Genomic DNA, 13,494 nt, shown 5'->3' with positions numbered 1-13,494 from the left:
CCAAGCTCTATCTTGTTTTATTGGTGCTATATGTATACTGATTGGTGGATTCACTTCCATCTAATACAGAAGCATTGTGCATCATGAGGAAGTGACCAATCAGGATGCAAGGTTATGAACAGGTTCTAATTCAGGATGAACCAGCAAGCACAAGGACACTTACGGAAACAAACTCTTTAAAGCTGATCCTGCAGTCTTTGTTTTTGTCACCTTCAGTCATTAGGTTCTCAACGATTTCTCTTATTTTGTATCCCGGAAGTGAAACGTTGGCTTCACGGAAAAGATCATGGAGTTCAGAGTCACTAATGTAGCCATTACTGTTGAGATCTAGCAAGAGAAAGAAAAATGTTTCCTTTAAAGATAACCCTAGAAATGTTGATGGCTGCCATTCCAGAAGACGAAATCTACCCAGCTTCAGTCTTATGAACTATTTATGGATACTAAAATAGAAAGATATACTTTACTCAGTGTATTTTTCCCCATCCAAACACCACACTAACACACAAAACAATTTTTGTTCTGTTCGAAGTTTCCAAATGAACATTAAAGCAGATTCAGCTGAACCCGATGGGCAAAGATGGACCAAGATCAGTGCTTTAATCACCATGAAAACTGAATAATAAAATACTAAAAAATATGTTATAGGATTAATCTTGAGGCTATACTGGAAAAGGATGATGGGAAATTAGACCAATCCAATAAGGTAAGAGATTGGAAAAGTCGTTACGACAATTAGGATGATTGATATCAAGATACTAGAAAGAGAGAACAAATTGGTTAATCGGCAAGATCATAGGGTCAACATGGAGTGGCACGGTAATCTTAATGATTAACGCAACACCTTTATAGTGTTAGTGATCAGGTCTGGGGTTCAAATACTGCACTGTCTGTGAGGAGTTTATATGTCCTCTCCATATTTGCACGGGTTTTCCCTGGGGGCTCCGGTTTCCTCCCACTCTTTGTAACTGTGCTGTATGTTTAAATTTAAAATTTAATTTAAATTTAAAAATATTAAAATTTTAAATAGAAAAAAGCATAGGAGAAAAGGTCTAAAGGTTCTTCAGTTTCTACAGATGGCTATTATATGGGTCACTTTTTGAAACAGGATATTGTAAAATTGAAAAGCAGCATGTGAACATTGTAAATATTGGAAGTGGGATTATAAATAACTGTAAAATATTTAGTGTGTTCTACTACCATTGAGCAGATGCTCCAATGTACATTACAAATGGACCAGAATTAACTGTCTTACTGTGGTACGAGTTTCATTCAGTATGTCCTCTTGGTCTGAGCTGTAATTAAGAGGGCAATTGGGCCCCACATGAAAACCAGTCATTGAATGGAGATAAACACAAAATCCTTTTAACACATTAAAAATATAATGGAAAAAGAAAGTATTAATGAAATGTAGAAAATCTTGTTGACGATTTGAATCCTCTCAAAAGTATGAAAAGGCATTATTTGGATTGCCTGAAATAATAAGTAACAATAGCTTTTATGGCAATGATGTCATAGACAAAACTCAGCTCCACAATTCGTCCATGGAAAGTGGAGGCAAAATGTAATCAAAATCGAGAAGCCTATACTCACTATTAGGCACCGAAAGAAGCTCAAAACCAAGGCTTGGTGATATCAGAAACTTACATTCTTTAGCTGATTTACAAATTAATTGGTGAATTTGCTAATGGACCATTACCGGACAAGTGTCCTCTTTCTTTATTCCATGCTGACCAGCATAAATCATAACTCACAAAATGTACAGTCTCAGCTCTCATCTTGTAATGAGCCACTGAATTTGTTCACGAAGATCAGCTGGAAGTGAGCATTGACACCCAAAAATTTGTACCCCAAGCAAACAACCGCTTTAAAATTTGTGCGTGGGGCATATACACAGAGAGTGATGTTTAGATTAGTTAGGAAGGTGCAGTCTTTAGGTATAAATTTTAAGATAGTCAAATGGATTGAACATTGGCTGAAAGGGAGAGGCCAAAGGGTGGTAGTGGATAATTGTCTGTCAGGTTGGAGGCCGGTGACCAGTGGTGTGCCTCAAGGATCTGTATAGGGCCCATTGTTGTTCGTTATATACATTAATGATCTAGATGATGGGGTGGTAAATTGGATTAGTAAATATGCAGACGATACTAAGATAGGTGGAATATTGGATAATGAAGAAGGTTTTCAAGGATTGCAGAGGGATTTGAGCTGCTTAGAAAAGTGGGCTGAAAAATGGCAGATGGAATTTAATGCTGATAAGTGTGAGGTGCTTCATTTTGGTAAGAAGAATCAGAACAGGACATACGTGGTAAATGGGAGAGCATTGATGAATACAGAAGAGCAGAAAGATTTAGGAGTAACGGTACATCGTTCCCTGAAGGTAGAAACTCACGTGAATAGGGTGGTGAAGAAGGCTTTTAGTATGCTGGCCTTTATCAATCATTGCATGGAATATAGGAGTTGGGAGGTGATGTTGAGATTGTATAAGACGTTGGTGCGGCCTAATTTGGAGTTCTGTGTGCAGTTCTGGTCGCCTAATTATAGGAAGGATATAAACAGAGTGGAGAGAGTGCAGAGAAGGTTTACCAGAATGTTGCCTGGGTTTAAGCATCTGGAGTATGGGGAGAGATTGGACAGATTAGGTCTTTATTCTTTGGAGCGTAGAAGGTTGAGAGGGGATTTGATAGAAGTATTTAAGATTATGAAAGGGATAGACAGAATGGATGTGGATAGACTATTTCCGTTAAGAGGAGGAAAGATTAAAACAAGAGGACATGAGTTAAGAATTAAGGGGCAGAGGTTTAGAGGTAACATGAGGGGGAACTTCTTTACTCAGAGAGTGGTAGCCGTGTGGAATGATCTTCCGGGAGAAATAGTGGCGGCGGAGTCAATTGTATTATTTAAGAAAAGGTTGGACAGGTATATGGATGAGAAGAAGATGGAGGGTTATGGGCATTGTGCAGGGAGGTGGGACTAGAAAGGGGTGTTTGGTTCGGTGTGGACTAGAAGGGCCTAATGGCCTGTTTCCGTGCTGTTATGTTATATATGTTATGTTAGATCACATCTGTAATTTGCCTGTAACTACTATTAATGAAAGGAAAACAAATTATATAAGCCTTTGTTTCAGCTAGCAAAGAAATTCTTAATATGCAAGCATGGGGTGATTGGGTGGGGCATGTGTGAGGGGTGAAATAAATCAGCATGGACCAGATGGTTTTTAAGACCATGTGATTGAGAATTAAAATTCCTGACCCAAAGGCCAATTTCTAAACACACCATCAGCCTTGGGAAGGGCTGTTTTATATGAACGTGTGAAAGAATGAGTGAGTAGGATTGTGTGAATTATCTTATAGCTGACTGCCAACAAAGGTTACTGACCCTGCACTAACAATGTTCCAGTAACCAGTATTACTGTGGAAAAACTAGGATGATTTGATTAGAATCAAATGGTGAAAGGAGGCCTGATGATTTTGTGCTACAAATGGAAACACCACCCTCGTTTTGCCTAAGGTGAAGGAAAACAATAACAGGATAAATATGAATGTTGGGAAGACTTTTGGAATGGTTCATACCTCTTTATTATGTGCCCGACACGCATTGATTCAATTTAAAGTGGTACATCGGGTTTATATGTCGAAAGAAAAAAATGGCCCGAATCTCTGCTAATGTTAGTCCTACATGTGGCCACACTAAAACGTATGTTTTGGTCTTGGTCTGTATTGGACAGATATTTTCAAGACTTTGTCAACCTAATCCATTGACTGGTATTTTTCAAATTATAGTTCCAGAGGTGGGTTGAGTTCCCACTTCTACACATCAGGTGGCCTTTACTCCACTGCTGGCCAGAAGAGCCATTTTAACAACAACTTTTTTTAAATATTCCAAATTGAGAAGAAAGGAATAATGTTGTTCAATGTGTTATAATGTCATGCACTGTATTATATATTGCAATTTAGTGATGTTTCTGTTTTACTATTTGATTCTGTGTTCTATTCTCCTTGCGTATTGTTTACCATAGTATGGTTAATAAAAAGAAAGAACAAGATAAACATGTACAAGAATCATAGTACATTCCATCCCAGGTAATAAAGCAGGAGGATTACCGTGAATATGTATGTACTCTCTTAACTTAATTCAATTAACTTACGTACAGTGCACAATGAGTATGACAATAAACTCATTATGATGGTATCAAATGGGTCTCATTGTCACAAAATTTAATTTTGTTCTTAATTTGGAAAATACACAAATCAAACAAAAAAAAAGACCTTTGGTAAACCAGATGAATGGTACTAAAAGCACAAAATCCTGATAAGAAGGAACACGTATGTAAAGTGGGGAGAAAGGAAACTAGCTCTGCCAGACACGTCAGACTTTAGAATTTAATATGAACAACATGTGAGGTCAGTTTTGTTCTGAAGCATCCATGTCAGGGACACGTAACCCAGGGAAAGCTTGTAATCGATTTTGTGTTGTCAAAAAGGAGCCAAACTATAATCTGATTTTTCTGTTCAAGTAGATACAAGCATACGTTTATTGAAATTGAATAGGCTGGATTAATTCTCACTGGGACGTTGGCGGCCAAGGGTGATCTCGTAGAAGTTTACAAAATGATGAGGGGTGAAAATGGGATAAAAAGTCAGAATCTTTTCCCCAGGCCAGGAGAGTCTAAAACTACAGGGCATTGGTTCAAGGGGTGAAATTTAAAGGTGATGTTAAAAGGGATGCGTTTTTCTGCACAGAGGGCAGTGAATGTTTAGAACAAGTTGCCTGAGGTGATAGCTGAGACAGATCTAATGACAAGGTATGAACACTGTACTTGGACAGGAGAAAGTTGAGAGATACAGGGTCATGCAGGGAAATGAAATTCATGCAGGCAGAGATTATATTTGACATGGACAACATGGACTAATAGGGCCTATTTCTGTGGGGTACATTTCTATGATCCCGTGAAATTGTATACAAACTCTCAGCTTTCTCAAACCAGGATACACCAGGGCCAGTGAATGGATATTTCCCAACTTCTTGTGACATTAGTCGTGTTTACGGGACATGATTTAGTGTTTACAAATTAGTCAGTAGGAGCAAACACTCACCAACTTTTTCAAAAGCTTCTTTGAGCTCTTCTAGCTCCTCCTTCGCTATCTGAGTGACAGTATCCATTTTCTTTCCCAGCAGTAATAATCCAACCAGGTTACCGATTCACACCTAGAAAAAAAAAAGACCTTAATACAGGACTGGAGGCTGCAGACCTCTCTCTCTCTCTCTTCCTTGGCTCATTACACCTTGTAAAATACGACAGTGTTTAGTAATTTCTAATCACCTCTCTCAAGGTAAAGCCTGACCATCGTCACACAACACAGGGAACAATCAATAAGTGGAAAATATTCCGCGAAGGCAAGGATCTTACTCTAAGCAAGTGAAAAGTTCCAAAGAAAACTGCAGATGCCACAAAACCAAAATCAAAACAGAAAATGCTGATCATTCTCAGATCAGGCAACATCTGTGTTTCTCTTCCCACAGACATGTTGGGACAAGTTGTATTCCCCAAAATTTCTGTTTTTATTGAAGACTTTGTTGAACAGGTATTCCACATTACGAGGCTCAGAAATGAATTGAAATAAAGCAAGGCTGATGTACTGAAACAACGCTTACCTCATTTGCCAGAATATGCCACACATGTCAAATGCATATTTTAAGCATTTAAAACAAAAAAAAAATCAAATGTACAAAACCAAGAGTATTCACAGCAACAAAAATACCTTCTAAAAAGCTTCAGGGCCATTTTTCTATTTAATTATTCATTTCATTTACAAGTTGTGATCTTTGCAAAATGGTCAAGAGTGGAAGTTTCACCGGCTTGGAGGTGGTGCGAATGTGAAACCCATTGGTCCTTGTGAAGGCACATCGAGTCCCATGGGATAGGAAATTATACTATTTTACCAAAGTGAGAAGAATGTTGGGAATAATATAGGAGAGAGTCTGACGTTGTTGGTTGTCATGTACCCGCTATTTGGCTCATATTGGCACATCTTTCTGTGGCACATTATTGCTGGACAAGACCTTTGAATCCAATCACATCATGTACTTCACGGAATACCACTTTATCAACCAATTTTAAAAGAGCCTCTATTCCTGGCTTCTGACCACCAAGGCAAGAGGATTAAATCAATTCCATTTTTCAACCATCGTCAAAATGTGGATGCTTCCCAATCAAACCCATTTTACCGCTGAGAAAAACTATCCCATGACAAGGTAGTAACAATAGCAACTGCATATGTTTAAGGGTTTACATTATTATTTTTTCTCTCTCTATCTGTCCCATTCTAATGCTCATCACACCACACTGGGTTTACAAACTACCCAGAACTGGGAGGAACTGCACTAAGAACGCGCTGCTATTCTTTAAGAAAAGCTCAACGCTTATGAATTGCATGCCAGGAAATTTTTCACCCTAACGAGATTAACTCATTTTTCACCATTTCTATTTTGGGAGGATTGCTTTAGAACTTGATGGGATTCTTGATCATACAATAAGATAAAGACATACAGGCCACAAATTTGTTCACTAGGCACAATGTTTTTGCACACTGAGAGAATTTTGCCCTTTTTGGTTGCAAGTCATGAAAATGCAGTTCTACTGCATGGTTTAAGGCCCACAAACTTGCTTGTATTCATCCCACATGCAAGCACAATGCAGGATGTTTGTGTGACGACCGTGGATGATGTAATTCTTCCTGCAGTGCTCACTGGGAATATGTAGCTTGGAGTGGGTCTGGATTACATTGTGCTCTATTCATAATAACTGGTTTTTAAAGGGCTGCTCGGCCATTTTTCATCCACTCATTTCTCATCTGCTACCCTGAACTTTGAAAGTTACAAGGCGTCAATTGAAAGAGGAATTTAATAACTTTGCGTGAGGTATGCTGTAAATTTTCCAGTTTCTCAGCTTGCTCCTGTATAGTAAGCAATTACATCATCCATGCACGGCCCACAAACACCCTGTATTGTATTAGTATGTGCGATGAATACAAGCAGGTTTGTGGGCCTGAAGCCATGTAATATGACCACATTTTCATGACTACAACCAAAGAGATGAAAATCTTCTCAGTATGTAAAAACATTCAGTGTGAACAAATTCGGGGCCCTTATCTTTTTGTCCTATCTTGTAGGATCAAGACTCCCATCAATCTCTAAACCAATCCTCCCAAAATAGAAATTAAATTTAGGTGCTTGCACATCTTACGACAGCCATCTGTCACCAACCATCTACAAGGCTGGAGACAACCATTTCACCAAGGCAACAAATGTGATTTGTTTGTAAAGCCCAGACCCAAAACAAATCAAGGAATCATCATGAAAAGAAACCAGGAGGATAGAATGGCCAAACACACAGTGGATCACGTGGATCCAATTATGCCCATTAAACAAGAGGTTTTCAAATACCCACAATATCAACACTAATCCTCCAGTCATGTATAGTCTGGGGTTTGACATGGCAATTACTGGAAGACACACCATGTCCCTCTGCAAAAAAGGATGAAAAGTGCATTTTTACTAAGGAATCAACTTGTGTGCACGTAAACACATCTGCATGGGGTAGTGTCCAAAAATGCCAGAAAATCTGTCAGATGAAATTTAATCCTGAAAAAAAGACAGGATTACATGTTGAGACAACTGGTAAAACAAGGATACACACAAGGAATGGTAGAGGCCAACAAGGTAATGAGGAGCAGGTGGACCTGGTGTAAGTATCCAATAATCCCAAAGGAAGAAGATGAGGTAGCCAAAAGGAGTATTCAGAATTCTTGTCTTCATTAGGGTGGGGAAAATAGATTAAAGGGCAGGAAGGTTTATGGAACAAATAGATAAAGTGTGAATCAAGCCATGGCCGGAGTGCCATACACAGTTCTGATCACCACACCAGAGAAAGGATCAGATTGTGCTGGACACAGTGTGCAGAAGATTCACCAGGATGTTGCCTGGGATGGATAGTTTCAACTACAAAGATAAAACTCAAGGAGAAAACTGGAGAAGCTGGGGTTGTTTTCACTGAAGCAGAGGAGGCAGAGAGGTTACCAATCATGTTCTTGATTCAGCCATGAAAATGAAATGACTGATATTCAGACAGGCAAAGGTCAGACCGACTTAGTTGGGAATAAAATCTGGGAGGTCATATCTCTGCAACTGGTCAGTACCATTCTTTTTAAGGATCGATTGGATTGAATAAAGAGCAATACAAAAAATTCAGCTCTTTGGAAGAGGACACACCTGCAGAGTTACCTGATAATTTTGTGCAAAAATAAAGTTACTCAGCCGAGTAAAATCTAAATTAGGAAAGGACATCCATCCTTCAGAGAGAACTATTTAATAAAAGCAGATCAAGCTGGCAAGACTGGTAAAATTAGTATGAGCCACAACTTATCCTGAATCTCGAGCCCACAAGACACAAGACTTTTAGATATGCCAAAGAAAATTCAAAGGGATTCTTTAGTAGATTTTTTTGACCAACAATAAAATTAATTTAAGGTGTTTTAAAAATACACTTTCCTGACAAGGAATAATTTCAATTGTAGAGTCCAGGATGAAACTTTAAAATAAAACACACACAAAAGTGATGGTCATTTCAATAGGGAAAAGCTGCTTTTGATGTTGAGGAGACAACCACGAGGTGAGATAGATTCTGTCCTTCAGGATGGGAAACAGATTACACTCCAATATTTAGAGCTGGGTGCATCAAGGTTCATTTGCAAATTTCGGCCAACTTGCAAAGAGAGGAAATAGGTTTTTGGAGCGCATTCAGTCGAAGAGCAAGTTAGATCTTGGTGCACCTTTTCAGATCAGCTCCTGCCTGTCAAGTCTGCCCATCACCATCTCACCCAAAGACACACCTGATTTTACTTTTATGATACCCATTTGGAGTGCATTCTCTTCCAGACAGCATCCATCAAGTGGTGTGCATCCTCAAGGCAATTATTTCACCTTCATATGTTCTATCAGCTCAGAGCATCAAGTCAGAATTGCTGCAAACCCAACTAACTATATTCTTAACTTAATTGCTATATATAATGTTTCTCTCACAGATCTGGCTCCAAGTAGTCACACCAACAAATTAGTTAAGCCTTCTTTTAAGGACCAACATAAGGCACTAAAATAACTTTGCCCTCATCAATTTCTAACCCCTTTGTGGAAACTAGGCCTCCAAAAAGGTCAGTGGTGTGAGGTACCCTCCACTGGCTCCTTGCCCCAGGAATTAACTGTTAAGGGTCCAGTGGAATACAATCAGCCTGCCGGCGTCAAATGACATAAAATCACACCGGGGATTGACGGCCTCGACCCCTACTCATATCCCCAGCGTCAGCTGACGCCAGCGAGCTGATTAAATGACTGGAAAAGAGACAGCAGAAAAAGTAAACTGTTTCAAGTTGAATGTACACTCTCCTATCCCTGGGGATGAGTTGTGTTCAGTTGAAAAGCAGTCAATGTCCCAGTTAAAGGTTGCCCTTTTTCCACTGGCTTCTCAGTTAATTAGCCGTGCATTGTCCCAGGATAGGAAGCCATTTGTGCTGTTTCCACTGGGCCACCTTTAACTGGGTCATTGACTGATTTTCCACTGAGCACAACTCATCCCTGAGGAATGGACAGTCTACCTTCGAATCCTTCTTCCACTGGTTTAATCAGCATGCTGGCATCAGGTGATGCCAGGGATACGAGGAGTAGAAGCCATCAATCCCCAGTGTAATTTGATGACTTTTGATGCTGTTTTCTGTTTCCACTGGACCCTTAACTGGTTGATTCCTGGTTCAAGGTGCCAGTGGAAAAAGGGCTAGAGGTATAAAACCAAATGCATGAAAATAAAACTTTCTGTGTGAATACCAAAACCCCAAATGACCCAGCCCGATCAAAACTCTGTTTATTCCCAATTGGTCTACTTTATGGAGCACCTATTCAGCACTAATTGGTGTGCTGAACATTGGTGCGTAGAAAGGACTTTTTTAAATTAACCCCTAATTAAAATTACAAGATTGAAGGACAACTGGATATTACGGCAGACCAAGTGATGTCCCTTCCCAGACTTGGCAAAATGCAGCAATTTTTCTGTGTCTATACTGAACAAGGTTAAAAAAACAACTGCATGGGAAATTTTTAAAAATCTTCAACACAGAAAACTGGTTCAACTCTCCATTAACCGACTCATGTTCATAAATACACAACTATTTAAACCATCAGGGAGATTCTTTACCAAAAAGAGCAACTTTGCTAAACAAAAGGTCTTGTTATAGGTAACATCTTGTGGAATGTTCTTCCCCACCCATGAGCACCCATTGTACAACATTCCAAACTGCTGTGCACAGAACATGAAATAGCATGTTGCAATATCCCTAGAGTGACACAAACATTCTGCTGCTCAAAGAGAAGGCCCCTCCACTTTTAGCGCTTTGTTTTATTGATGTAAAGTAAGATTTTGTTATAGCAGAGGCCAACTGTCTCTCCCAAACCAATCCTTTCTTGGATATCCTTTCAAACCACAGCTTTCTCGTTGATGCCTACGTGAAACAATTCATGTTGCAAGCCTACGCAAGCAAGACTTCCCAACGCACTCCACTAGATTGGTAACTACTCTCCTGCACCCATGATCAGCTAGTTAACTTTATTAACTTTGCAGCCAATTTCCACTCTGCCCTAACATTTACTTGGTCTATCTCTCACAACTTTCTCCCCTTTTCTCAATCTCTCAGGAGAGAAACTACAGATATTTTTTTAACCCTGCTGACTCCTTCAATTACCTTGACTGCATGTCTTCCCACCCATTTAACCAAGAGGATGCTTTCTTTCTTTCCTCAAGTTCCTCAGTCACTGCCACATGTGTTCCCAGGAAGAGGCTTCTTATTACAGGCTATTCAAGATCTACTCCTTCAGAAAACATGGTTTCCCCTCTACTGCCATCAATTCAGCACTTTCCTGCATTTCCACCATTTCCCGCACATCTGCCCTGAGACTATAAATCCCAGACATAAATTGGACAGGGTTTCCTTTGTCCTTGCCTCCAACTCCACAGTCTTCACATCCAACATATTACACTCCACAATTTCTGCCCTCTCCACAACGCAATCTCACTACCGGGCACCTACTCATCCCCTTTCTGTAGTAATCGATTGAGTACTTACCACAGTGATTGCCAAAAGCACTACACTTGCACCTAAATCTCCTCCTTCACCACCATTTGGGGCTCAAAACAGTCCTACCCAGCATAGTAACTTTTCACCTATGAATTTGTGTGGGGTCATTAACTGCATCTAGTGCTCCTACTATGGCCTCCTCTCCATGGGGAAGACTGGACGCAGGCTGGGATCAGAAGGCTTGATACAGCCTGCTTGTTTGTTTTCACCACCCTGTTGTTTGACAGCATGAAAGGTGACCCAGAATCTCCCCAAGTCAAAGGATCAGAGCTTTGACCAATCTCTAGAGGAACTCTGTGATAACTGACAATCCAAGATTGAGTAATATCTGGATCTTCAGCATAACTGGAGGCTCGTGACATGAGAGTCATAACAATTGTTGGAAAATCCCAAAATGAGAAATAGAAACAGAGTAAATCACTGTGGGAAATGGTCCATCAAGCCAAGGCATTGGGCATCACTATTGAATGTGGACTGTAACACCCCTGTAAGAATCACTGTGCACATTCTCACAGCTAAAAAGATAAATGTGATTGTGCAGCAGGAATGTTCAGTTTTCAAAGGATGGCAGGCTTCATTAGACAAAAATGAGCAAGAAGCAGATAGTGATCAGGAGAATTGGAAGGATAGGTACGAGGAACTAAGGAAAGAATCAATGCATTTGAAAGGAGAAAGAGTGCTGGAGAAGGTGAGAAGGAATTTCATGAATGGTCCAAAAAAAATTAAGACTATCCAGAAACATGACACAGTTTTGGTGGGAAAAAAAATGTGGAATTGGGGGAATGAATACTAATGGATTAAGATTATATCCCATGCAGTAGTAACTGTACAATTATTGCTTTAAGTTCCTTATGTTGATGTTATAGAAAGCATTTAAGGAAGCCGAAGAGGATTTTTGTCAAGCAGTTAAAAGACAAGATAGACAGGCAGCTGTCACAACCACAATGGGGATGAGATGGTGTCTTCAGTATGATGACCTTGGGCAGTACCAAGACCAGCTGGGAGCAAGAACGTAACAAGGAAACTCCATAAAACTGGTAAAATATGCAAGATGGTTCATCTTGTGCCATTGCATTCTGGGAAAAGATGGAAAATTGGACAACTAACTAAATAGGTCCAACAATAGATAAGGAAAATATTTAGATCACAAGGACCAACTAGCTAGAGAGAAAAAAAATAAACACATGAATGTCTGAATATAGATTAAGTGCAGGCAAGTTGAGCACTGGATAAGTGAAACTACAAGAGGAATTCAAAGCCATAAAAAGCCATCAATTTCAGAGAGGATGGAGAATGCCTGTCAGGAGCCTGAAGACAAATCCCAGATGTCAGGCAGAGATAAAAAAAAACTTCAAATTACTGCAAAGTTATTGTGAAAATATAAAAATATAAAAAAGCATCATGTGAATATCTTACCACTTCAAAACTAGTAATATAAATTGCTTGATTTTTAGGTTAAGCTCTCACTTGAAGATACTCTCCAGTGTACATTGTAACTGGACCAATAGAAACAGTATTTCATTAACTTCACTGCTACTGTACGAATTTTTGTTTCAGTGGATTGTCTCAATCCAAGCTGCAATTATGAGGGTAATTGGGTCCTATGTGAAAGCCAAGCCTTGAATGCGGGTAATAGTCCAAATAGTCCAATACATGGACTGAAATGAAAAGTAATGACCAATCCTCAGTATTTTAGTCTGAGTCTCTGCCTTTGGAATTGTAGGGGAGAAAATAAACTTAAAACATCTGATAGCAATTGGTTAGGATTGTACCGATCCCTCGAGTCAGAGACAAACAATTCCCAGGGAAAGTATAGGAATAGGTGCACGTTACCTGACCATGTCACAGAAATTGACAAGGCCATTCAGCTCACAGGTGCAGACAAACTACATTTTTCTCCTTTCCAAATCAAATTCCAAACTGTTCGAAGAAAAATCCATGGCTTTAGTCTTCTATAATCGCTTTAGGGCAAACTGTCTGAAATATATTGTTAATCAATTTTACAGTTGCTGTGATTGTAGAGCAGATCATTCATCACCCATAAGAAGCAGAATACATTTTGGGCCTGAGCCCTCTGAGGGGGTGAGATTAGAATAACTGAGAAGAATGGTGGTTGAGACAGTCTCGGCAGCAGTTGGTAATATAAAGATCCAGAATGGGCAGAAGGCCAGAATGTGGTGACCAGAGGAAGAAGGTGACAAGGTGGGAGATGGGGTCTTAACATTGACCTCTCCAGTTTCCAATAAGCCTATCTCATCTCTCTCTCTATCCCTGTCTCCTTTTCTCCAGCTCCCCTCCCCCTTCCCACTCCATTCAGAGA

The 13,494-nt window shown here is 39.7% G+C and overlaps 1 protein-coding gene across 6 annotated transcripts in view; it reads right to left on the bottom strand.

Moving 5' to 3' along the window:
* The window catches only part of LOC138740670 (plastin-3-like), a 114,014-nt gene that overhangs the window by 40,835 nt on the left and 59,685 nt on the right, over positions 1-13,494 (bottom strand). For all 6 annotated transcript variants that reach the window (XM_069893656.1, XM_069893655.1, XM_069893657.1 and 3 more), the window contains 2 exons: positions 5,091-5,202; positions 164-327 (listed from right to left, as the gene is read on the bottom strand). In XM_069893656.1, the coding sequence (XP_069749757.1) occupies positions 164-327; positions 5,091-5,157 (231 nt within the window). In that variant the 5' untranslated portion in view covers positions 5,158-5,202. The remainder of the gene's footprint in view (positions 1-163; positions 328-5,090; positions 5,203-13,494) is intronic.

This window comes from Narcine bancroftii, chromosome 8 (genome assembly GCF_036971445.1).
Source record: "Narcine bancroftii isolate sNarBan1 chromosome 8, sNarBan1.hap1, whole genome shotgun sequence".
NCBI lineage: Eukaryota > Metazoa > Chordata > Chondrichthyes > Torpediniformes > Narcinidae > Narcine > Narcine bancroftii.
The sequence above is the reverse complement of the archived record's forward strand: the minus strand, read 5'-3'. Positions and strand labels throughout refer to the sequence as shown.